Genomic DNA, 17,348 nt, shown 5'->3' with positions numbered 1-17,348 from the left:
ATATGGGGTTAAAAATATTTATTTTTTATAAAAAAGTTGTAGTTTGAAAATAAAAAAATAATTATAAGTATTAAATTTTAAATTTAAATTTGTTAGATATGTGACTATATGAATTAATTAAGTTAAACTTCGAATTCATTAAAAAATATATATTGATTCATCATCTTTAATCAAAGATTAAGTTAAAAGTCAAATATTAATTGTAATTATTCATATTAGATTTGTTGAATTTTCGGTTGAATTTAATTTAGATAGTAAAGATTATAGTAATGTATATGAGGCATAAGTAATTAAAATTTTAAATTGGAGTTTAATTGATTTTAATTGCTATATAAAAGAAAAGAGTACTCAACAAATGTGTTAGTTAAAACAAACGTATTAGGTATACCTACTCACCATCCATATTTATTTTCAAAATTATACAGAGTAAAAACTGTATTAACGTCCAATTAAGGCAGAATCAATTAGAGGTTGAATATTGCTTAGAGAGTTCGTTTTTGACATACAGGGTAAAATTTTTTAATTTCACAAATATAGTTGTTATATATATATATATATATATATATATATATATATATGTCTCACTTTAAAAAAAAAAATTTTTATCTTAATTACCTAAGACTAAACAAACAATGGATTTGATAATTTCTCATTGCTTAAATTAGTATATATTGTTTGTCCTTAAAACCTTGCATTCAAGGCATTTTGTAAAGCAGCTACAAATCCTTATCTGGCTTTGCACGGTATGAATTTAAATGCTTTAATTATTTGAAAACGAAATCAAAGAAATAAAATAAAACAAAATCTTCCATTGGCTGCAACTTGCAAAGGATGAAAACTGGAAGAGCAACTTATTAAAATATAGAATCCAACAATTAAAATAACTTGATGCTGTGTAATTAAGGGGTTTCTTTAATTTTTCTTACAGGGAAATTTAAACCAGGCATTTGAATATGAAAAGAAACAAAGATATATAATTACCACAAAACTTCAAACATTCAGACAAAACAAGAAGCTGGCAAAAAAATAAAAGAAAATAAAACTAAAACCCAAAAAACAAACAAACAAACAAACAAACAAAAAGCCTATTCTAGAGAAGTAAGTTGTACTTGTTCCATGAAGAAGCAAGAAAGAAAGAACTGTAGACGTTCTTCTTTTCAGTTCCTTGCCTTTTTGGCGTTTTCTTCGTTAAGAAAATCAAGCAAGACGGTGCTCTTGCACCTGGGGCACTTGGGATCCACCTCCGATAGCATAACGTACATGAGGCATCGAGGACATCCCACCAGCAACATCGAAGTTGCTTCAGGACTACTCGGGTATTGCATCAACGTCGCGTCATCGGGCTCCGAAGACACGCATGAGCTTTCAGGTGACATTTCCCATGAGGAAACCGATGTGTTTGGCGACTCAACTTGTTGGTTAGCCCTAGGTGGTGATAAGTTCAGCGTCAATTCTAGCTTTGGACTGTTCTCTCTTCCACTCATTATTTTCTATCTCCTTAATTATCGTATATTCCACCTGTTTGATAATTATCACATACAAAAGAGACCATCAGTTTGAGAAACAGTCAGCTAAAAAGAAAGAAAAAAAATGGAGAGAAAATTGAAGAAACATTATTCACCTTTGGCAAAGAAGCCTTCAACTACCGAATTGAAGGATCTAGAAACTGAGAATCAGATAAAATAGCTGAGGGAATTGGAACAAGAAGTTTCTAAGAAGATATATGTTAAAGGTAAGGACCAAAGAAGAAATTTAAAAGAAGAAGAAAAAAAAAAAAAGAGTGATGCTTGTATTCCTTAGAAACAAGTTTGGGTTTGGGTTTCTCCTGCAGATTGATTTTGGACCAGCTTTAGACCGTTATATATGCAATGATTTTCTGGGGGAAGGGAGAGAAGAGATGGGGATGGATTTTCTTTGATTTTTAATTAATTATGGGTAGGAATGGAGGGTAAGGAGAATTTAGAGTGGAAAACAAATTTGGATAATATTTAAAGGTAAATGACAAATGAGATTGATTGAGTTTATAAGATTAAAATATTTATTTGCAATGTTTAAGTTTGATTTTTGTTGTCAGTAATATGTTTTATAAGTAATATGTAAATTTAATATAAATTTTCTTTGAAATTTGTAATATGTATTGATTTTGTAATAAGTTAATATTTTCTCACCTAAACTTTTTTTTATATAAAAAAATTGAAAGGTCAATTGAATAGTAGATATACAAGAACTAATGAAGAGTGGGACTGGGTGCCTTGAATTAAATTAACATTGGGAGAGAAAAAAAAAAACTCAAAAATAAAAAAGCCCGGAGAAGATGTTTGCAGGTAGGAGAGATATTTTGTTGTAAGCACCAAACACTGCCTTCAATGATGACCGAAGAAGTTGGTTTGAGTAATTTTCATTGCTAAGGAAAATACCAAGACACCATTTATGATTTTTTTTTCCTATCTTTTATGTACAATTTTCTTTTTAATTTTCTTCCCTCCTTTTGTCATCTGTTTGCTAAAGTACGAAATCAAATTTCTCAAGTTGTCTGCCTTATCAGTCCAAATTACAAAAAGGAGAAAAATCACATAATAATTATTACATCCATATCACATGATACTTCCACTTGCATGGCAAATAATTTTCTTCTTGAACAATTGATCGAATCAATTTTGCCATTATGTTTCTGAGGCTTGTTTGGTTTGGAAATAATTGTCAACTTGTTTTGATTAAAAAAATTGTCAACTTGGGTTCTCAAAAAAGAACCAAAAATTAAAAGGCTTAACATCCATTTGGATGTTCAACAATCTTTGAAAATAACAAAAGAAAAGAAGGACCTTTTATGTATATCAACAATTAAATTTCTTATCTATTATTTTTCAAAAAAATAAGAATATTTCAAGGATAGTGCTCTTTAAAATTAGCCAAGTTTTTATTTATAGTAATATTTTTATATTAAATATAATAATTATTAATTAATTTGATGAATTTTAATTTACTAAAAAATATTAATTACATAATATGGTCATTTTTAATATAGATAATAAATTTATTATTTGGTCTGTTACGATAATACGTGGTACACGTGCTTCAAACAAAAAAAAAAAAGTCATCATAGGATACATATCTTCTTTACTCGTCTTAAACGTTGCTTAGTAAAAAGAATTAAATAATAAAATTTATTAAGGAGTATTTTAAAAGCACTTTTTATATTATTAAATTTAATAATATTTTCATCTAATGCATGAAAAATAATGAATAATATTGTCAACTATTACATTTAATACAATATTTCCAAACCAATTTAAAGACTCGCCGGTAAAACCCTGAAATAATAATTACTGTGCAAGCAAGCTGTCGCTAGGTGATTGGAGGGGCAATTAAGTCTGACGGGCGGAGGCTGTGGAATCACGAAAAGAAATGGTTTAGTGGCCATAAAGGTTGAAAAACATCTTAATTAATTGCAGTTTTAAATATTTTCATTAATGAAAAAGTTTTCTGAGATTTTTTTTTCTCTACCTTTTTCTTTTTTGTTAAGGCATATGCACAATTTAATTAGAGTTGTCATCTAACTTAGCTGAGCAACCCAAAAAATTAATTACTTCATAAATGAATTAATTAAATCCAAATTTATGAGGATAATCTCTTATCTTCCGCCTCTTTATTCTTGTAGGTTGATAATTGAAAGTGGTAAAGAGTAAAATATTAATACAATGGCGTCAAAAGTAAAGGGGTGGCGGTTAACTTAGGTGGCGGTTAACTTAGGTGGCGTATCATTGTTTTGAACAATTTCTATTAATGAAATATTATAACTGCCCATTTTTAGGCAACGAAATTTCAACCACCTTATTAAGATTCTTTGCCAGCTTTTTTGGCATGGCTTTATCATTTCCTCTGTAAATTTCAACTGCTAGATTAAATGCATAAGATAATGTTGATTATCAATAAAAAAATTTTATGACATTCAAATGTGCCCTATCAAATGGTTGAGGCTAAGTGTCATTATGCTTAGAAAACAAGGAAAAAGTAAAAGGAGGATTAATTGCAATAGTCACCCACTACTATAAAAAAATTTCATTGACACATCTTATCTTAACATAAAAATATATTTGTATAATTTTACGGGTTCTAAAATAATCATAATTTTATGGGAGAATAACTTAGGGGTTCTAAGATAATCGTTTGGGCATTCAAATTTGAACAAAATTAATTAAAAATAATTGATAAAAAATAGATAAAAGTTATGAACTATAGGAGATCTTTGATATGCAATGTATATCTTAACATTTAAATAAAGTAACGGATGAGAGAGTCTCAATCCAAGGACTTTGGCCTGATAATTTGATCGTTTTTATTGTCTTCGAAATGAAATCCTTCTGGAAAGAAAATTCAGAATGCAATAAATATCATCTGCTTTTGGCCAAAGATGGATAGATCTCTTTCCCTTTTAGATTTACTGCCTTCTAGTTTGACTGCATTCACATTGATTTATTTAACCACATTGGAATTTAAAGGCCCATTTAAAAAAAAAAAAAATCAATACATAGGTATTTCTTACCAAGTCAAGTTTAATAATTCTCAATAAACTTTATTGTTAAGTGATAGTATGAAATGAATGTATTAGATAGGGGTTTATAGTTTTTTTTTCTTAAAAACAAATTATAAATTAAAATTATCTTAACACAATACTAAACATTATTTAAGAATGGATTCGATTAACGAATATTTTTAAGTACTGTTTAAAGATAATTAAAATATTATTTAAAAAATATTTTTGTATTTAATTATCATTTTCATTAAAGGATTGATATTCTAAATAATCGTACTTTTTTTAATGTAATACTTAAATTAAAAAATTAAATTGGTAACTAAATTTCATTTTGATCTATTAAGTTTCTGCAACCTCTAACACAGTTAGAAAATAAATAAATAAATGATGATGTGGTAGTTATCTTTATACGGATGATACATGACTACCAAGTGACACTAATATTATTTAAGAAAATATTTTTGTATTTAGTGCATTATTTTAAATAAATTAATGAAAAAAAAAGCATTAATTAAATTTTATTTCCTTAAATATTATCTTAACCAGTGTCTAACATTTTACTTAAAAATTACTCAATAATAATAATAATAATAATAATAATAATTTCATTATATTAATAAAAGGTGTAAGCTAGCCCACTTGTATCGGCAATTGTCAAGATATATAAGAAAAGCCTATATAGTAATGTCTCCGTATTTGGTGAAGCAATATTTTGCATAATTGTATCATTAATTACAACTTAGTATAAATATATACACTCTCCGTCTCAAAATATTTGTTATGTATTGATTTTCACAGAGTTTAAGAAAAAAGTTTTTATTTAAATATATTTAAAATTAAATTTTAAAAAAATTTTCATAAAATTAAATTTTCATGATTTTTAATGTCAAACAATAAAAAAAATCATAAAAAATAATTTTAAAATATAAAAAAATAATAGTTTTAAAGATTAAAAAAAAAAGAAATAAGATATAATTTTAGGATATCTTAAAAAAATATATGGACAAAAAAAATGAGACAAAGAGAATAATTTTTTTTATTTGGTGAAAAGCGATTTGAATCAATTTATTTTAACAGGAAAATACGTTGCACTTGCCATAAAGTTAAACTAATATGCTGATCAAGTATTATTTCATATATCAGAAATAAACTCACATAATGATAATATGGCCACATTTTATATGACCATTGTAAATCCAAAACCGCTAATTTGCATAAAGAACTAAATACAGTCAAAGTTACATGATGAATGATTGTATTATTATTATTATTATTATTATTATTATTATTATTATTATTATTATTACCTTTGAATTTTATTGTTCTTGTTCTTAGAAATTTTAAAGAATACTACACCAACAAAAAAGAATGCAACATAAATGCTTCAATGAAAACATTTTATAGTTGATCCCTGGTCTCTACTTCTAGCTTGAGTTGTCCTAATTATTTTTGGTCGATTATAACATTTCTATATATCCATCCTAACCCAGCTGCCACCACATAATTTTTTTTCCCAATCCAAAAACTAAATTGTCAATTATTTCTGTGATATAAAATCTGACAGTTGTTAAGTTGGATAAAGACTATAATCAATATTAATGCGAAATTTAAACATTTATATAGGATTCTTGAAGATTATGGTCTTCATTCATTGGTCTAAAACAAAATCACAAATTGAAAATTGTCTGCTCTTCACATTGCAATCCTTTACTTCGATTGCATGGGGAGAGTTTCTATCCCTTGTCTCTGCCGGTTCTTTATCCTTTCCTTTTGTTTCTATTCTCTAATTTTTCAACCATTCACTTTCTATTTCAATATAGCCGATTGCCATATTTATAGAAATGGGTACGGCAGTTAGAATTCAAACAAGTTTATCAACTGCATGCTCATGGCAGTTTTTTTTATAATGAAACTACCTAATGGCAGTTGGGGGGGCGGGATCGGTTCACCTATTCTGCGCCGGCAGATATCCGAACTCAACAGTAATAAAAAGGCTTTATAAAAATAAAAATTAATTAAAAATTGGTTCCTAATACTTTTACTCTAATTTAATTTTAAGGTACATGCTAATAAAAGTCAACATTACTTTTTTCAACAATATTAATATTTTTTATACTTATAATTATCAATATTTGAATTTTAATTAATGAAATTAAGATTACAATAATCTATCTACAAGCTACATAGCAATATTAATATTACCACCATGGAATCATTAATGTTGTATCTCTATAGCCTATATGTAATTTATTTGTTCAAATGTTATCAATGCATACCTCGTGCAATAAGGTTTTGCAACTATCTCTTAATTATATTTATATAAAAAAATAAATTTATTTACATATGTTTTTAAAAGAATGTACTTGCAAGCTAGCTAATATATCTACCTTGCATCTTGGCCTTATTGGATAATATCAATATGCCAAGCTAAAGCAATTCATTTAATACAAATATTACATAGCTTGGCTCATTGAGTATATCGATTTGGTTAGCTTTTTTTTTTTTTTTGTGGTTGCAATGTGTTGAAAATTAGTATATTTAAAGTTTCAAACCAATATACCAATATTTTTATTTTTTTGAGACTTTATATCTTTGTATTTTTTTTCCTAATAGTCTTGGTCAGGTGAAGTATATTAAATTCACACAGCTTAGGAAAAAAAAAAAAGAATTAAAAGGCCATCATTATAAATGCTTGCTGCTGCACTTGAAAAATGCTGGAGGATTCCTAAATGGTAGTGGTAATTATTTTATGATTTCATGAGAAGGGCAGCTTTAAATTCCTAGAAATATTCAATAAAAAGCTTCTGACTTTTATGCGTGGAAATTTGCACAAATGCTTTTCTTTGGGGGCAGCATAGAAGTTTGTTTGAATTCATGCAATAAAATTTTGTCAGTCATTGCATTTAATTTACCAAAGTACGTAACTTGGAAAGACATGTAATTGTTGAAGATAATTTCAGTCATTTTTTAAAGGTTGAAGGGTAAAAAATATGTTTAAATAATAATTTAATAATAATTTAAAATTTTATTATAATTAATCTAAGACTTTAATTTTTTATTTTGATTCAATTAAATCATTAATTAAATAAAATTTAATCACATGATAAAATTAAGTTAATCAATTTTCGAACTAAAATCATTTGTTCCTTTAAAGGTATCTTAAAATATATATATATTTATTTTATTTTCATATATATTTTTGCATCACATGATAAATTTTTATCTCTTTTATTTATGTAACATGAAATTTTATTTTAGTTAATAAAAAAATAAAGATATTAACTTTTTTATTCAAATAAAAAATTAATTAAATGTAAATAAATATTAAAAAGATTGATTGATTGTAATAAAAAATTTTTAGATATTTTTTAATTATAATTCCTTTAACCTTTTTTAAACTTTAGGATAGCTGCTCTTTCACTTTTCTTTCCTTTATCAAGTGATCAATTTTATATTTTCATAAAAATTGTTATATTTTCATTAAAAATTGAATTTTTACTCACCATAAGATATATATATATATATATATATATATATATGCAATCAGACAAATTAACTGTGCCCAACGTTAATTTATTTGTTTTCATATGATACATGTGTTCGATAACGAAAAATAAGTTTTGGTCTAGTTGATTCTCTTGCTTTTTGTTATTTATCTCTTATTTTCTACTTATTTTTTATTTTTTATTAAAAAATAAAAATTAAATAATAAAAGCATCAATAAAAAAAACCTTTGTAAAAAAATTTTAATTTATTCTTGAATTTTTTATCTTTATATTTATTTAATTAAAACAATATTACGTGCATAAAATCTTTTAAATTCATAATCTTTAAATATCAAATTTAATAACATATTAATTAATTCAATAGGCAATCTTCTTAATAAAATGAAACAAAAGTTTCTCAATGGGTTTACTTTGAATAAATGCAGGTAGCCAATAGAAATTGGCGGCCAATTTTTTATTTTTTTTTTAAATTGAATATCGGAGATCTCAGAGATGTAAAGCAGAATAAATACAGACCAAAATGCACTCAACCTGATCTACCAACTAAGCATGTTTATCTTAAAACCTCAAACAAACAATCCATAAGGCATTCATTCTGCAGTTTTCTTTTCTCTTGAACGAATTCAAGATACCACACCACGACGCATTTACACCTTTGTACTTCAACCTTCTACCTTATCCAGATATTGTTTAATATATATATATGATTTTGCTAACGAATATTTTAAAAGTATATATTAAATTTAATTAATATATTATTTATAGTTATTTTTTTACTAAGTGCGATAATTGACAATTAATGTTATGAATTTTAATACATTGAAAAAAATATTTTTAAATTATTCTTTAGCAAAATTCATCTAAATTTGTGAAAAGGTTCCCCTACCTATGTTTAAATGAAATCAATTTATTATTATTATTATTTTTTTTTTTTTTTGTAAAAAGTGCAAGTCAATATTATAACTTAATACATTTAATGTTTGCTAATTTCTTTACTTCTTCTTCTTTGATTTGCAAATTTTTTTTCTTCTTTGCAAAATGTGTAGATAATAAGATGATTTGTTGAGAGTTGCTATCATGAATTAATTCATGATACATAGCTATCCATGGGTTAGTCCACCAATTTATGTGTTCAAAGCCTCCCCATTTGAATACGGAGAAGAAGCAATTAAACCACCTAAAAAGCTATTATGTATTTTTAAATTCCATGTGAATGTATTAAATTTTAGCTAACACAAAGTCACAAGCATTACTATCATGCTTTAAGATAAATGAACCCTTTCTAAGTTATGTGGCCAAAATTGTTGACACGAACAGCAATATGGTCATTGTAGTTGTATCTATCACGCTGTTGCCTATAAATTGTAAAAAATTAAAAATAAAAATAAAAATTAATAAATTTAAAAGAATTCCAAAATAAAATTTCAACGATTAGAACTTAAGACTTTTAATTTGGAGGTTTCAGATTCGAGCTTCGTAAAATGTAGACAGGCATATTGCTTTCTTGATTTATGCAGCCAACTTATATTTGAGTAGCAGTCTGCTTGAACCTTGTAGTTGGCTAAATAAATCACGACAACTAAAAGTGGGTGCTGGTTCCTTTGATGCAGAAAAGTTTTATATATAAAGAAATGCTTGTGCAAGACAATGTATATGACCTAATGCAATAAAAACATTGTAAATTTGTGACTTTCACAACTTTATTCAATTTAATTTTATCAAAACCACTAACCAATCTTAATTTATGGGTTTAATGATTGAAACAAATTTCATTGAAACCTCTTCAATTCTCTTGTCAATTTGAATTCATGCACCAAGTAAAAGCTAGGCCCAGGCTGAGATATGCATTTATCAAGAGGACAAGTTTTTCCAGCTTATTTCCCAAACCTTCTTACATTTGAAAGTTGAAACCTTCGTCGTTACAGATGCAGATGTTTTAAAATGGATTTGTTCATTGGACCCTTGCTTTCTTCAGTATTGGATTTCTATTTTTGTTGGTGTGAACCGGCCACAAGGGTACATGTCTATACCGTCCCCTGCAACCCTCTCTCAAAGGTATACTGCTAAGCATGTATTGAAGTTAAACTCCGAAAAAACCATATATTCGGGTGTGACAGACAAAAAGAAAAAATTGTTCCCATAGATCTCTTCCAATATTCCGATAAAAAACGTACAAAGTGTTAGGTACTCAAACTTTGTCTGGTGCCATTCAATAGTGTCTGGCAGCCACTTAAATTTCTTTCTATTTAAAAGGCTCCTCAGTACAGGAGAGTTGCCAATCAAAATACTTCCTCAACGACACTCCACGTGGAATTTGAATTATTCTGTCCTTTTTACATCACCATTTACATCATCATAAGCATATTCACCTTACCCTTCCCTGCTCGAAACAAATATAAAATGGAACTAAACAACCAGATGTACAATCATATTTGTTTCCCATTTGTTGCTCGGGCAAAGAGCCTAGAAAGAATCCAGTGTAATAAGTTGTGTACTAGACCTACATAACCAACAAATCACATTTCTCTTCCAATTCTTACACACAATATGAGGCCCTATAGAAAATTGAGAGTATTAAGTTCTGTACTAGTACTGAAATTAACGCACAGCAGATGTAGGAGTTAAAAATTTCAGATTAAAACCTTAAACTGAAGCAACTTTATCTTGTCTGGAATACAACTCAGAGCACAAAAGTTGAGTCTATGCACATTTTCTGATGCATACAGAACCAGAAGAATACATTAATACAGTAGGGAACGAAGAGAACTCAAAATATATATTAAAAACATTGATGAAAGAGACATGTTTCTGAAAAACACTTGTATATCATCATTACTAACTCAACCAAATGCAAAGTAATGTACTCTTATTTTATGTCCAGATTGTTACATGGGTGAAAGAGAATTTATGAGAATGATTACATTAGATGCATTATAATTGCTTTAAGAAACAAGAATTCTCTATCAAATTCTCTAATCAATAAATGAGAAATGAAAATTCGGTGCCAACTTCCATATTCATGTAGCATGCAAATAGACCAAATAAATTAGAAGCACCACTAAGCTTACACCATTGTGAGGAATATTCTCTAAGAAATTTTCTCATAGCATCTTCAATAATGTTAAGTTTGGATTTCAAGGTCTGGAACTACATCTTATCCAAATTCTTCTCACTCTCATTTTCTAACTACGGATTGATAGGGAATTCACACTTGTTTTGTACTAGCAAGAAGCAAGGCACACCCATTCTTAGCAATAAGATTTGTATCTGCATGTGTGGAGTTTTTAGCCTTCAAAAGCATGCAGGCAATAGCGATTTAAGATTTTAATCAGACAGACCAAATTGCAAAAAACAAAATGATGAGTCATGGTCAGGGCAGACAAGAAAACATTTTGTGATTAAATGATAGCGTCTTGAGGGTGGTTAGGATTCCTGTTAATCTACTATTGGCAAAAGAGAAGTAACAACTTATCATCATCTACCATAGGCCCATATTGAGCCCACTGTCTCACACCATGTATCTCAAAATGGTTTTCTTCTTTCTCAATCAGCTAACGGGTGCTGACCATAATTCTAATACAATGCAATAACATCATAAGATTGGTTAGTGCCAAAGTAAGAGAGTCAAAGAACAGAAGTCACTTAGCAATTACTATGAATGGTATGATGGACAATTTATATTGTGCAAAGCTTCACTGCTTCCTTTAAAAAGACGTGGAGAGGACAAGAAGGAAAAAAAACTTACATGGATAAACAAGGATTTTACAACTTCAATGTACATCAATCAAAACATATGTTTTGAGTAATCATAGCCTAGTCCTCCAAGATTTGCTGTTGCTCAAGCTCAAATAACATGTTAATTTAAATGGCTTACAATGCCATTTTTTGTCTTGTTATTGCCCTTGCACTGCAATAGTTGCTGCTGAAGACTTTGCACAAGTTCATTAAGTCGCTGAATGTTCTTCTCTTGTGATAAGATGATCTGCAACAAGTGAAAGATTACAATTAGAAGTCAATCAGAAGCTAAACAGCTGGTGGAAGATATGAATCATGACAAACACAAAACTTCATTATTATTTGCTTCCAGAGGCAAACATTTCCGAGTACCTAGTTCCTGCTTTTTGGCATATCAGAGGTTGAAATAGCAGTGTTCCTTCTAGATTAATGTGAATATTTGCGGTTAGAACACTATAACGTCAAAAGGAAATTAAGACTAGCCAACAGAAGTGACAACAGAAAAAAGCAAGAACTTTATTATTGACAGAATTAGAAACAAGCTCACTAGGCATAAATTTCTGTCAAATTGAAAAGCTTTCCATGACAACTATTTTTAGTTTTGGTCGATAGCGCCTGAGTAACCTCGTAAGTTAATCACCAATAATGACAGGTTCCCTTGAGGAAAAGAAGCAAGCATCAGCAAGAAAACATTAAGTATCAAAAAAATGAATAGTAAATAAAGGCCATTAACTAACTCTTCCTAAACATGTCCCAAAAAGCTTAATTGCAAAGAACTTATTTACTATGATGGAGGCAAAAGACCTTTAACATGGAATGGAAGTAAGCATCAAGGATATAATGGATATCGTATGTTCTTGAACAATGAATCAATAACAAAAATTCTTTTAGAGATGAAGAGTCAATGTCATGTATACTGACAACCATACCATGTTTTGAACAAACATAAATCTTGAATATATAGATAAAACTCAAAACAAAACACAAAAGGATAGGTTACAGAAAAGCAATTGATAAATAAGGATACAAAAACTTTTTATTTTACGTAAACGAACATCTTACACTGGAATAAACCAACAACAGCAAGCTGATAAGAAAAAGAAAGAATATTGAAAAAAAAAAAAAGGTTTGCAATTAAGCATACATTAACTACTATACAAATACCATATTAAAAGAGTGCATTTGAATGCAACTATTATCATTATTCAACTGTTTTCTATCAACAACAGATAAAATTGAAATTCACTTAGAAATTGAAAAAAAGTACAAGACCTTTTACCTTTTCTTTCACAGCTTCTTCCCTCGAAATTTGTTGCTGCTTCTGGGTTACACTTGGGGTCATGTCAATATCAACAACAAGTTGTTGCCTCCACTCAAACTGAGAGGTAATTATGACTATAAGCAACAGGAAAACAAGTAACATGGGTCTTGACATCGTTATGTAACTCTCTTATGAGACCTGTGATGAAAAAAATAAAAAAGCCACATTCAACATTCATTAAAACCATACCATAAACACTCCTTCAATTAAGCAAGTGACAGTGGGAATGCCCAAAGTTCAACTGTTTATAGTTTTTTCTATGTAAATCCCCTTAGAATAATAATGTGATACGCGATTCAACAAATTTATTAAACTACAAAGAAAAAGGAAACGAAATTGAGATGGATGCAGTAATTTCATATAAACTAAACACTAACACCTTAACATACCTCAGAAGTAACTCTTAACAGTCAAGTTCAGCCAAAAACCCTAACATTCTGCTTGGTTACCGAGAATTAAGGAAAATCCAAGTAAAAGAAAATTCCCCCCTTTTTATCATTCACATAGCTAAGTGAAGAGAAATTTAACATTTATAACTAAGAAACCCCAAATAGCATTTCGGAAAAAAAGGAAACTTCATAGTAATCGGCACTTCATTTTCCAGAAATTTCTCAACAACCAAAAGAGAAACCCAATTTTACTATCTTCAAAAAAGAGGGCGGCGAATTGAAAAAAAAAATCAAACGGAAAAAAATGGGGAAAAAACTTACAGATCAATGTTGATGAGAAAACCCTGAATTCATGATCGATCAACAGATTCTCGACATCTCTTTGAAAGTTTAAGTGAGATGTGAAGCTAGGGTTTTTATTTTCGACTTTTTTGGGGGGGGGGGTTTTATATATAGAATAAAGCAACTGTTAATGGCGCAAAATTAGAGAAAAGTTTCCGTTAATTTTCATCCTTCACACGGTTAGAAAGTAGAAATATAAAAATGAAATTGAAAATTAATAAATTGGGTTGGGTTTCTTGTGGATTATTTATGTTTTGATTGAGTTTGGACTTACATTTTGTGGATTTTAATTCTTCCAGGAAAGCCCAATTCAGAACCCAAGTCTCTCCCTAACCACATTTTATCTACTTTTGTTAAAATTCATTAAACTTTTAACCTTTTTCTTTAACAAATTTGAGATAAGACACTACCATACTCATTACATTATATTGTACATTGGTCATTAAATTATTTTATACCATTTTATTACTTGTTTAGGTTAAGCGACTTGTGGGTTTCGTAACAATGAAAATAATGAGGATTTAGAAAAGTTTTCAATCATAAATCCTTTGACGTAAAGTCATTATTTATTAAGATAATTTTCATTCATTATCTTTAATTTTTAACTTTTGAATTTTTAATATTTTAAATGATTTCATTTTAGTTTTTTCAACACATTTTTTTTCTAACAATTGAGAAAATATTTATGTGATATGTTGAAAAATGTCACCTAGCATGTCATATAAATTATAATATGAGCAAAGAATCACAATAGAATCATTTTAAACAGTCAAAGATTCAAATAAAATAATTTAAAAATAAAAGACGAATGTATAATCAAAATAAAATATTAGAGACCGTGGATGAAATTTAATCATTCTTTTTTACAATAATTGTAATTGCTTACTGAATTAGGTATACAAATGCCGCGGTCGACAAAGATTAATGGGCTTACTATTATTTTTTATTATGCAAGAAGGTTTGTTTCTTTTCCTATGTCATTGCTCCATAGTTGTCCCCCTTTTTTTCAAGAGGTAAACATAAAATCTATGTTAGATTGAAGAAGAATTGGATTGGTAATATATATAAAAGAAGCAAATCCTAGTCTTGAAAAATGGATAATGACTTTGTATTCCAATCATGATTTTTTATTTTTTTGAAAGTAGCTAAAGTCATTATTTATATAATTTAGACTTGGCAATTCGTGTTTTCAATACATTGAATCCTAGGCTTTCCTATAAGGATATATATTCAAAGTGCTGATGATTCAGATATACCAGGCATAGAAAACCCAGAATTTGTGATGGTGAAGCCACCATCTAAGATCAAATTAAGCCCACTCACATACTTGGACTCGTCACTTCCCAAGTAAAGAGCTGCCCCAGCCACATCTTCTGGTTCAAGAATCGCCCCTTTAAGATTGGCATAAATGCCATGAACATCATCTAGCTTGAAAAAATCCTTTGCTAGAGGAGTTGCAACCCCATAAGGAGAAACGCAGTTTACACGAATACCGTACTGTCCTAGCTCCACTGCAGCATTTCTCATTAGCCCTACCACGCCATGCTTTGAGCTGGTGTAGGCATGGGAAGCAATTCCACCAACTACTGAACAAATGCTAGCGGTCGTAATTATACTGCCCCGGCGAGCCGGTTTCATCACTCGAGCAGCATGTTTAGTGCCTAAGAATGCACCTACTAAGTTAACACTAAGGACTCGTTCAAAATCAGACGTTTCATTGTCAAGTATGTCGGGTTTTGGGTGCTCAATTATACCAGCGTTGTTGAACATAATGTCAAGTTTTCCAAAGTGGGAAATGGCTGCGTTTACAGCATTTTCAACATCTTTTTCCTTGCTTACGTCGCAGTGAACGAAGGAGGAGAATTCCGGGCCAATATCTTTGCTAACAAATTTACCTAATTCATCTTTGATATCTGCAATAAGCACTTTGGCGCCATGTTTGACGAAAGTTCTTGCAGTGCACTCGCCAAGGCCACTAGCACCACCGGTGATGACTGCAACCTTCCCTTCTAGCCTGCAATTTTGAAGAAAATGTAAATTAGTAACTAAATATTTGCCTGGTAATTTTGCTGCAAAATTATATTCTTTCGGATGACTTAAATATGGAAAAATTTGTGCATTTAAACCTTCTTATAGTTGTTGAGGCAAGTGAAGCAATTGACATGGTGAGGCAATTTTATGTGAACGGCAGTCACTGATGAAATTTAGTAGGAAAAGAGGAAAGAACTTTGACAATTTGCTGCAATATCTCTTCTTAAGGATATACTCTCCTTTTATAGACCACCATCTACTGCTAAAAATCAAGCATGAAATAAATTAGGTTCACATTTTATGAAAAATTAAATTGAATTTAAAGTTTAACTCAATCGATATAATTATTTTTAAAAAATAATATTTAATAAATTTAAAATTCATTAGTTTTAAATTTTTTTATTCTCATATTGTAATTTATTTTGTAAAAAAATTAATTTAAAAAACAAAAAAAAAAAAGTTAGATGTCCCGATGATTAATTGGTCTTGATTTTTTTTATTTTTAATTTAGTTTTAATTCTCTTTACTCAATTGCTTATCTGATTGAAAAAAATAAATATATAATTTTTTTCAAATTAGTAATATTTAAATATTAATTTTAATAACATATCAATTGATCGAATTAAAAATAATGGTCAATAAAAAAAAGTAAAAGTTAAAAAAACTTTTTTAGCTTTAATTTTTTTAACAAAACTTATTTGTTTTCAAATTTTCATTGTCCCGGTAGCCTATATGTAGATCTGTTCATGATCTCAAACTATACATTTAAGAATGGTGAGAAGGGAGAAAATCAATTTTAAATTTAGAGATAAATTAACAAAACGTGTTACACGAGCTACAAATCTATACAATGTTTGAAGAGAGTAATATAATAATTGAAAATAATTTCTTGATTATTAATCATAACAAAGTTTTGGCACTTCCCTTTGGCATAATTAATTCAAGGAGTCAACAAAATTTAAAAACAAAAATTTCGACCCCTTTCCCTTTATCATAATTAATTAATTAATTAATAATAGATGAGCATTTTGGCTAACAACAATGTTCTCGTTGTCCAATGATTGATTAAACACTATTTCTACAGTCCGAAGATAACTATTAGGACGTCGCTGATTAGATGGCCATTAATGATACAAAAGAATGGCCTTTCATTGATGGTGAAAGAACAAATGCAATTTCTCTACTTCGCTTGCGGACGAGTGATTGTATAAAATAATTATTTTATATTAATATAATTTTTATTTAAATCATATTATATAATTATATTAATAGAAAATTATTTATTTATTATATATCATATATATTTATTTAAATAAATATTTATCATTTTATTATTATTTATTATGTATAATAAATAATTACGTAAAATAATTTTGATTCACTACTCTCTCTTGCGATAAAAGATCAATGCTGATTTGATGCTAATTTCAAGTGCCGTGTGATTTGACAATTCTATGTTGCCTTTGGTAATATTACCAAAGCACGTTCTA

General features: G+C 28.6%; 1 protein-coding gene and 2 pseudogenes across 3 annotated transcripts; all 3 read right to left on the bottom strand.

Moving 5' to 3' along the window:
* Nucleotides 1–954: 954 nt before the first annotated feature.
* On the bottom strand, nucleotides 955–1,908 carry LOC149518373 (protein GL2-INTERACTING REPRESSOR 1 pseudogene; annotated as a pseudogene). Its single transcript, XR_016343314.1, has 2 exons — nucleotides 1,622–1,908; nucleotides 955–1,518 (listed from the first exon to the last, which is right to left on the bottom strand). The product of XR_016343314.1 is annotated as a protein GL2-INTERACTING REPRESSOR 1 pseudogene (transcript).
* Nucleotides 1,909–11,664: 9,756 nt separating this feature from the next.
* Nucleotides 11,665–14,410, bottom strand: LOC111284739 (uncharacterized; annotated as a pseudogene). The gene is made up of 3 exons (XR_016342745.1): nucleotides 13,807–14,410; nucleotides 13,055–13,234; nucleotides 11,665–12,022 (listed from the first exon to the last, which is right to left on the bottom strand). The product of XR_016342745.1 is annotated as an uncharacterized LOC111284739 (transcript).
* A 503-nt stretch (nucleotides 14,411–14,913) lies between these two features.
* On the bottom strand, nucleotides 14,914–16,104 carry LOC111284738 (borneol dehydrogenase, mitochondrial-like). The gene is made up of 2 exons (XM_022873621.2): nucleotides 15,954–16,104; nucleotides 14,914–15,841 (listed from the first exon to the last, which is right to left on the bottom strand). Exons 1-2 carry the CDS (start codon nucleotides 15,989–15,991, stop codon nucleotides 15,058–15,060), a joined length of 822 nt encoding a protein of 273 aa, XP_022729356.2. The 5' UTR covers nucleotides 15,992–16,104; the 3' UTR covers nucleotides 14,914–15,057.
* Between the last annotated feature and the right edge of the window lie 1,244 nt (nucleotides 16,105–17,348).

Source organism: Durio zibethinus, chromosome 6 (assembly GCF_047325235.1).
Source record: "Durio zibethinus cultivar Kanyao isolate XHJ-2024 chromosome 6, ASM4732523v1, whole genome shotgun sequence".
Taxonomy (NCBI): domain Eukaryota; kingdom Viridiplantae; phylum Streptophyta; class Magnoliopsida; order Malvales; family Malvaceae; genus Durio; species Durio zibethinus.
The sequence above is the reverse complement of the archived record's forward strand: the minus strand, read 5'-3'. Positions and strand labels throughout refer to the sequence as shown.

What these genes read in the sequence shown, in the direction of transcription:
- LOC111284738 (XM_022873621.2), bottom strand. Translation starts at nt 15,991, where the DNA reads ATGTCAATTGCTTCACTTGCCTCAACAACTATAAGAAG. An exon ending in GCCTCAACAACTATAAGAAG is followed by an intron (nt 15,842 to 15,953) that starts GTTTAAATGCAC and finishes TCAAAATTGCAG; the next exon opens with GCTAGAAGGGAAGGTTGCAG.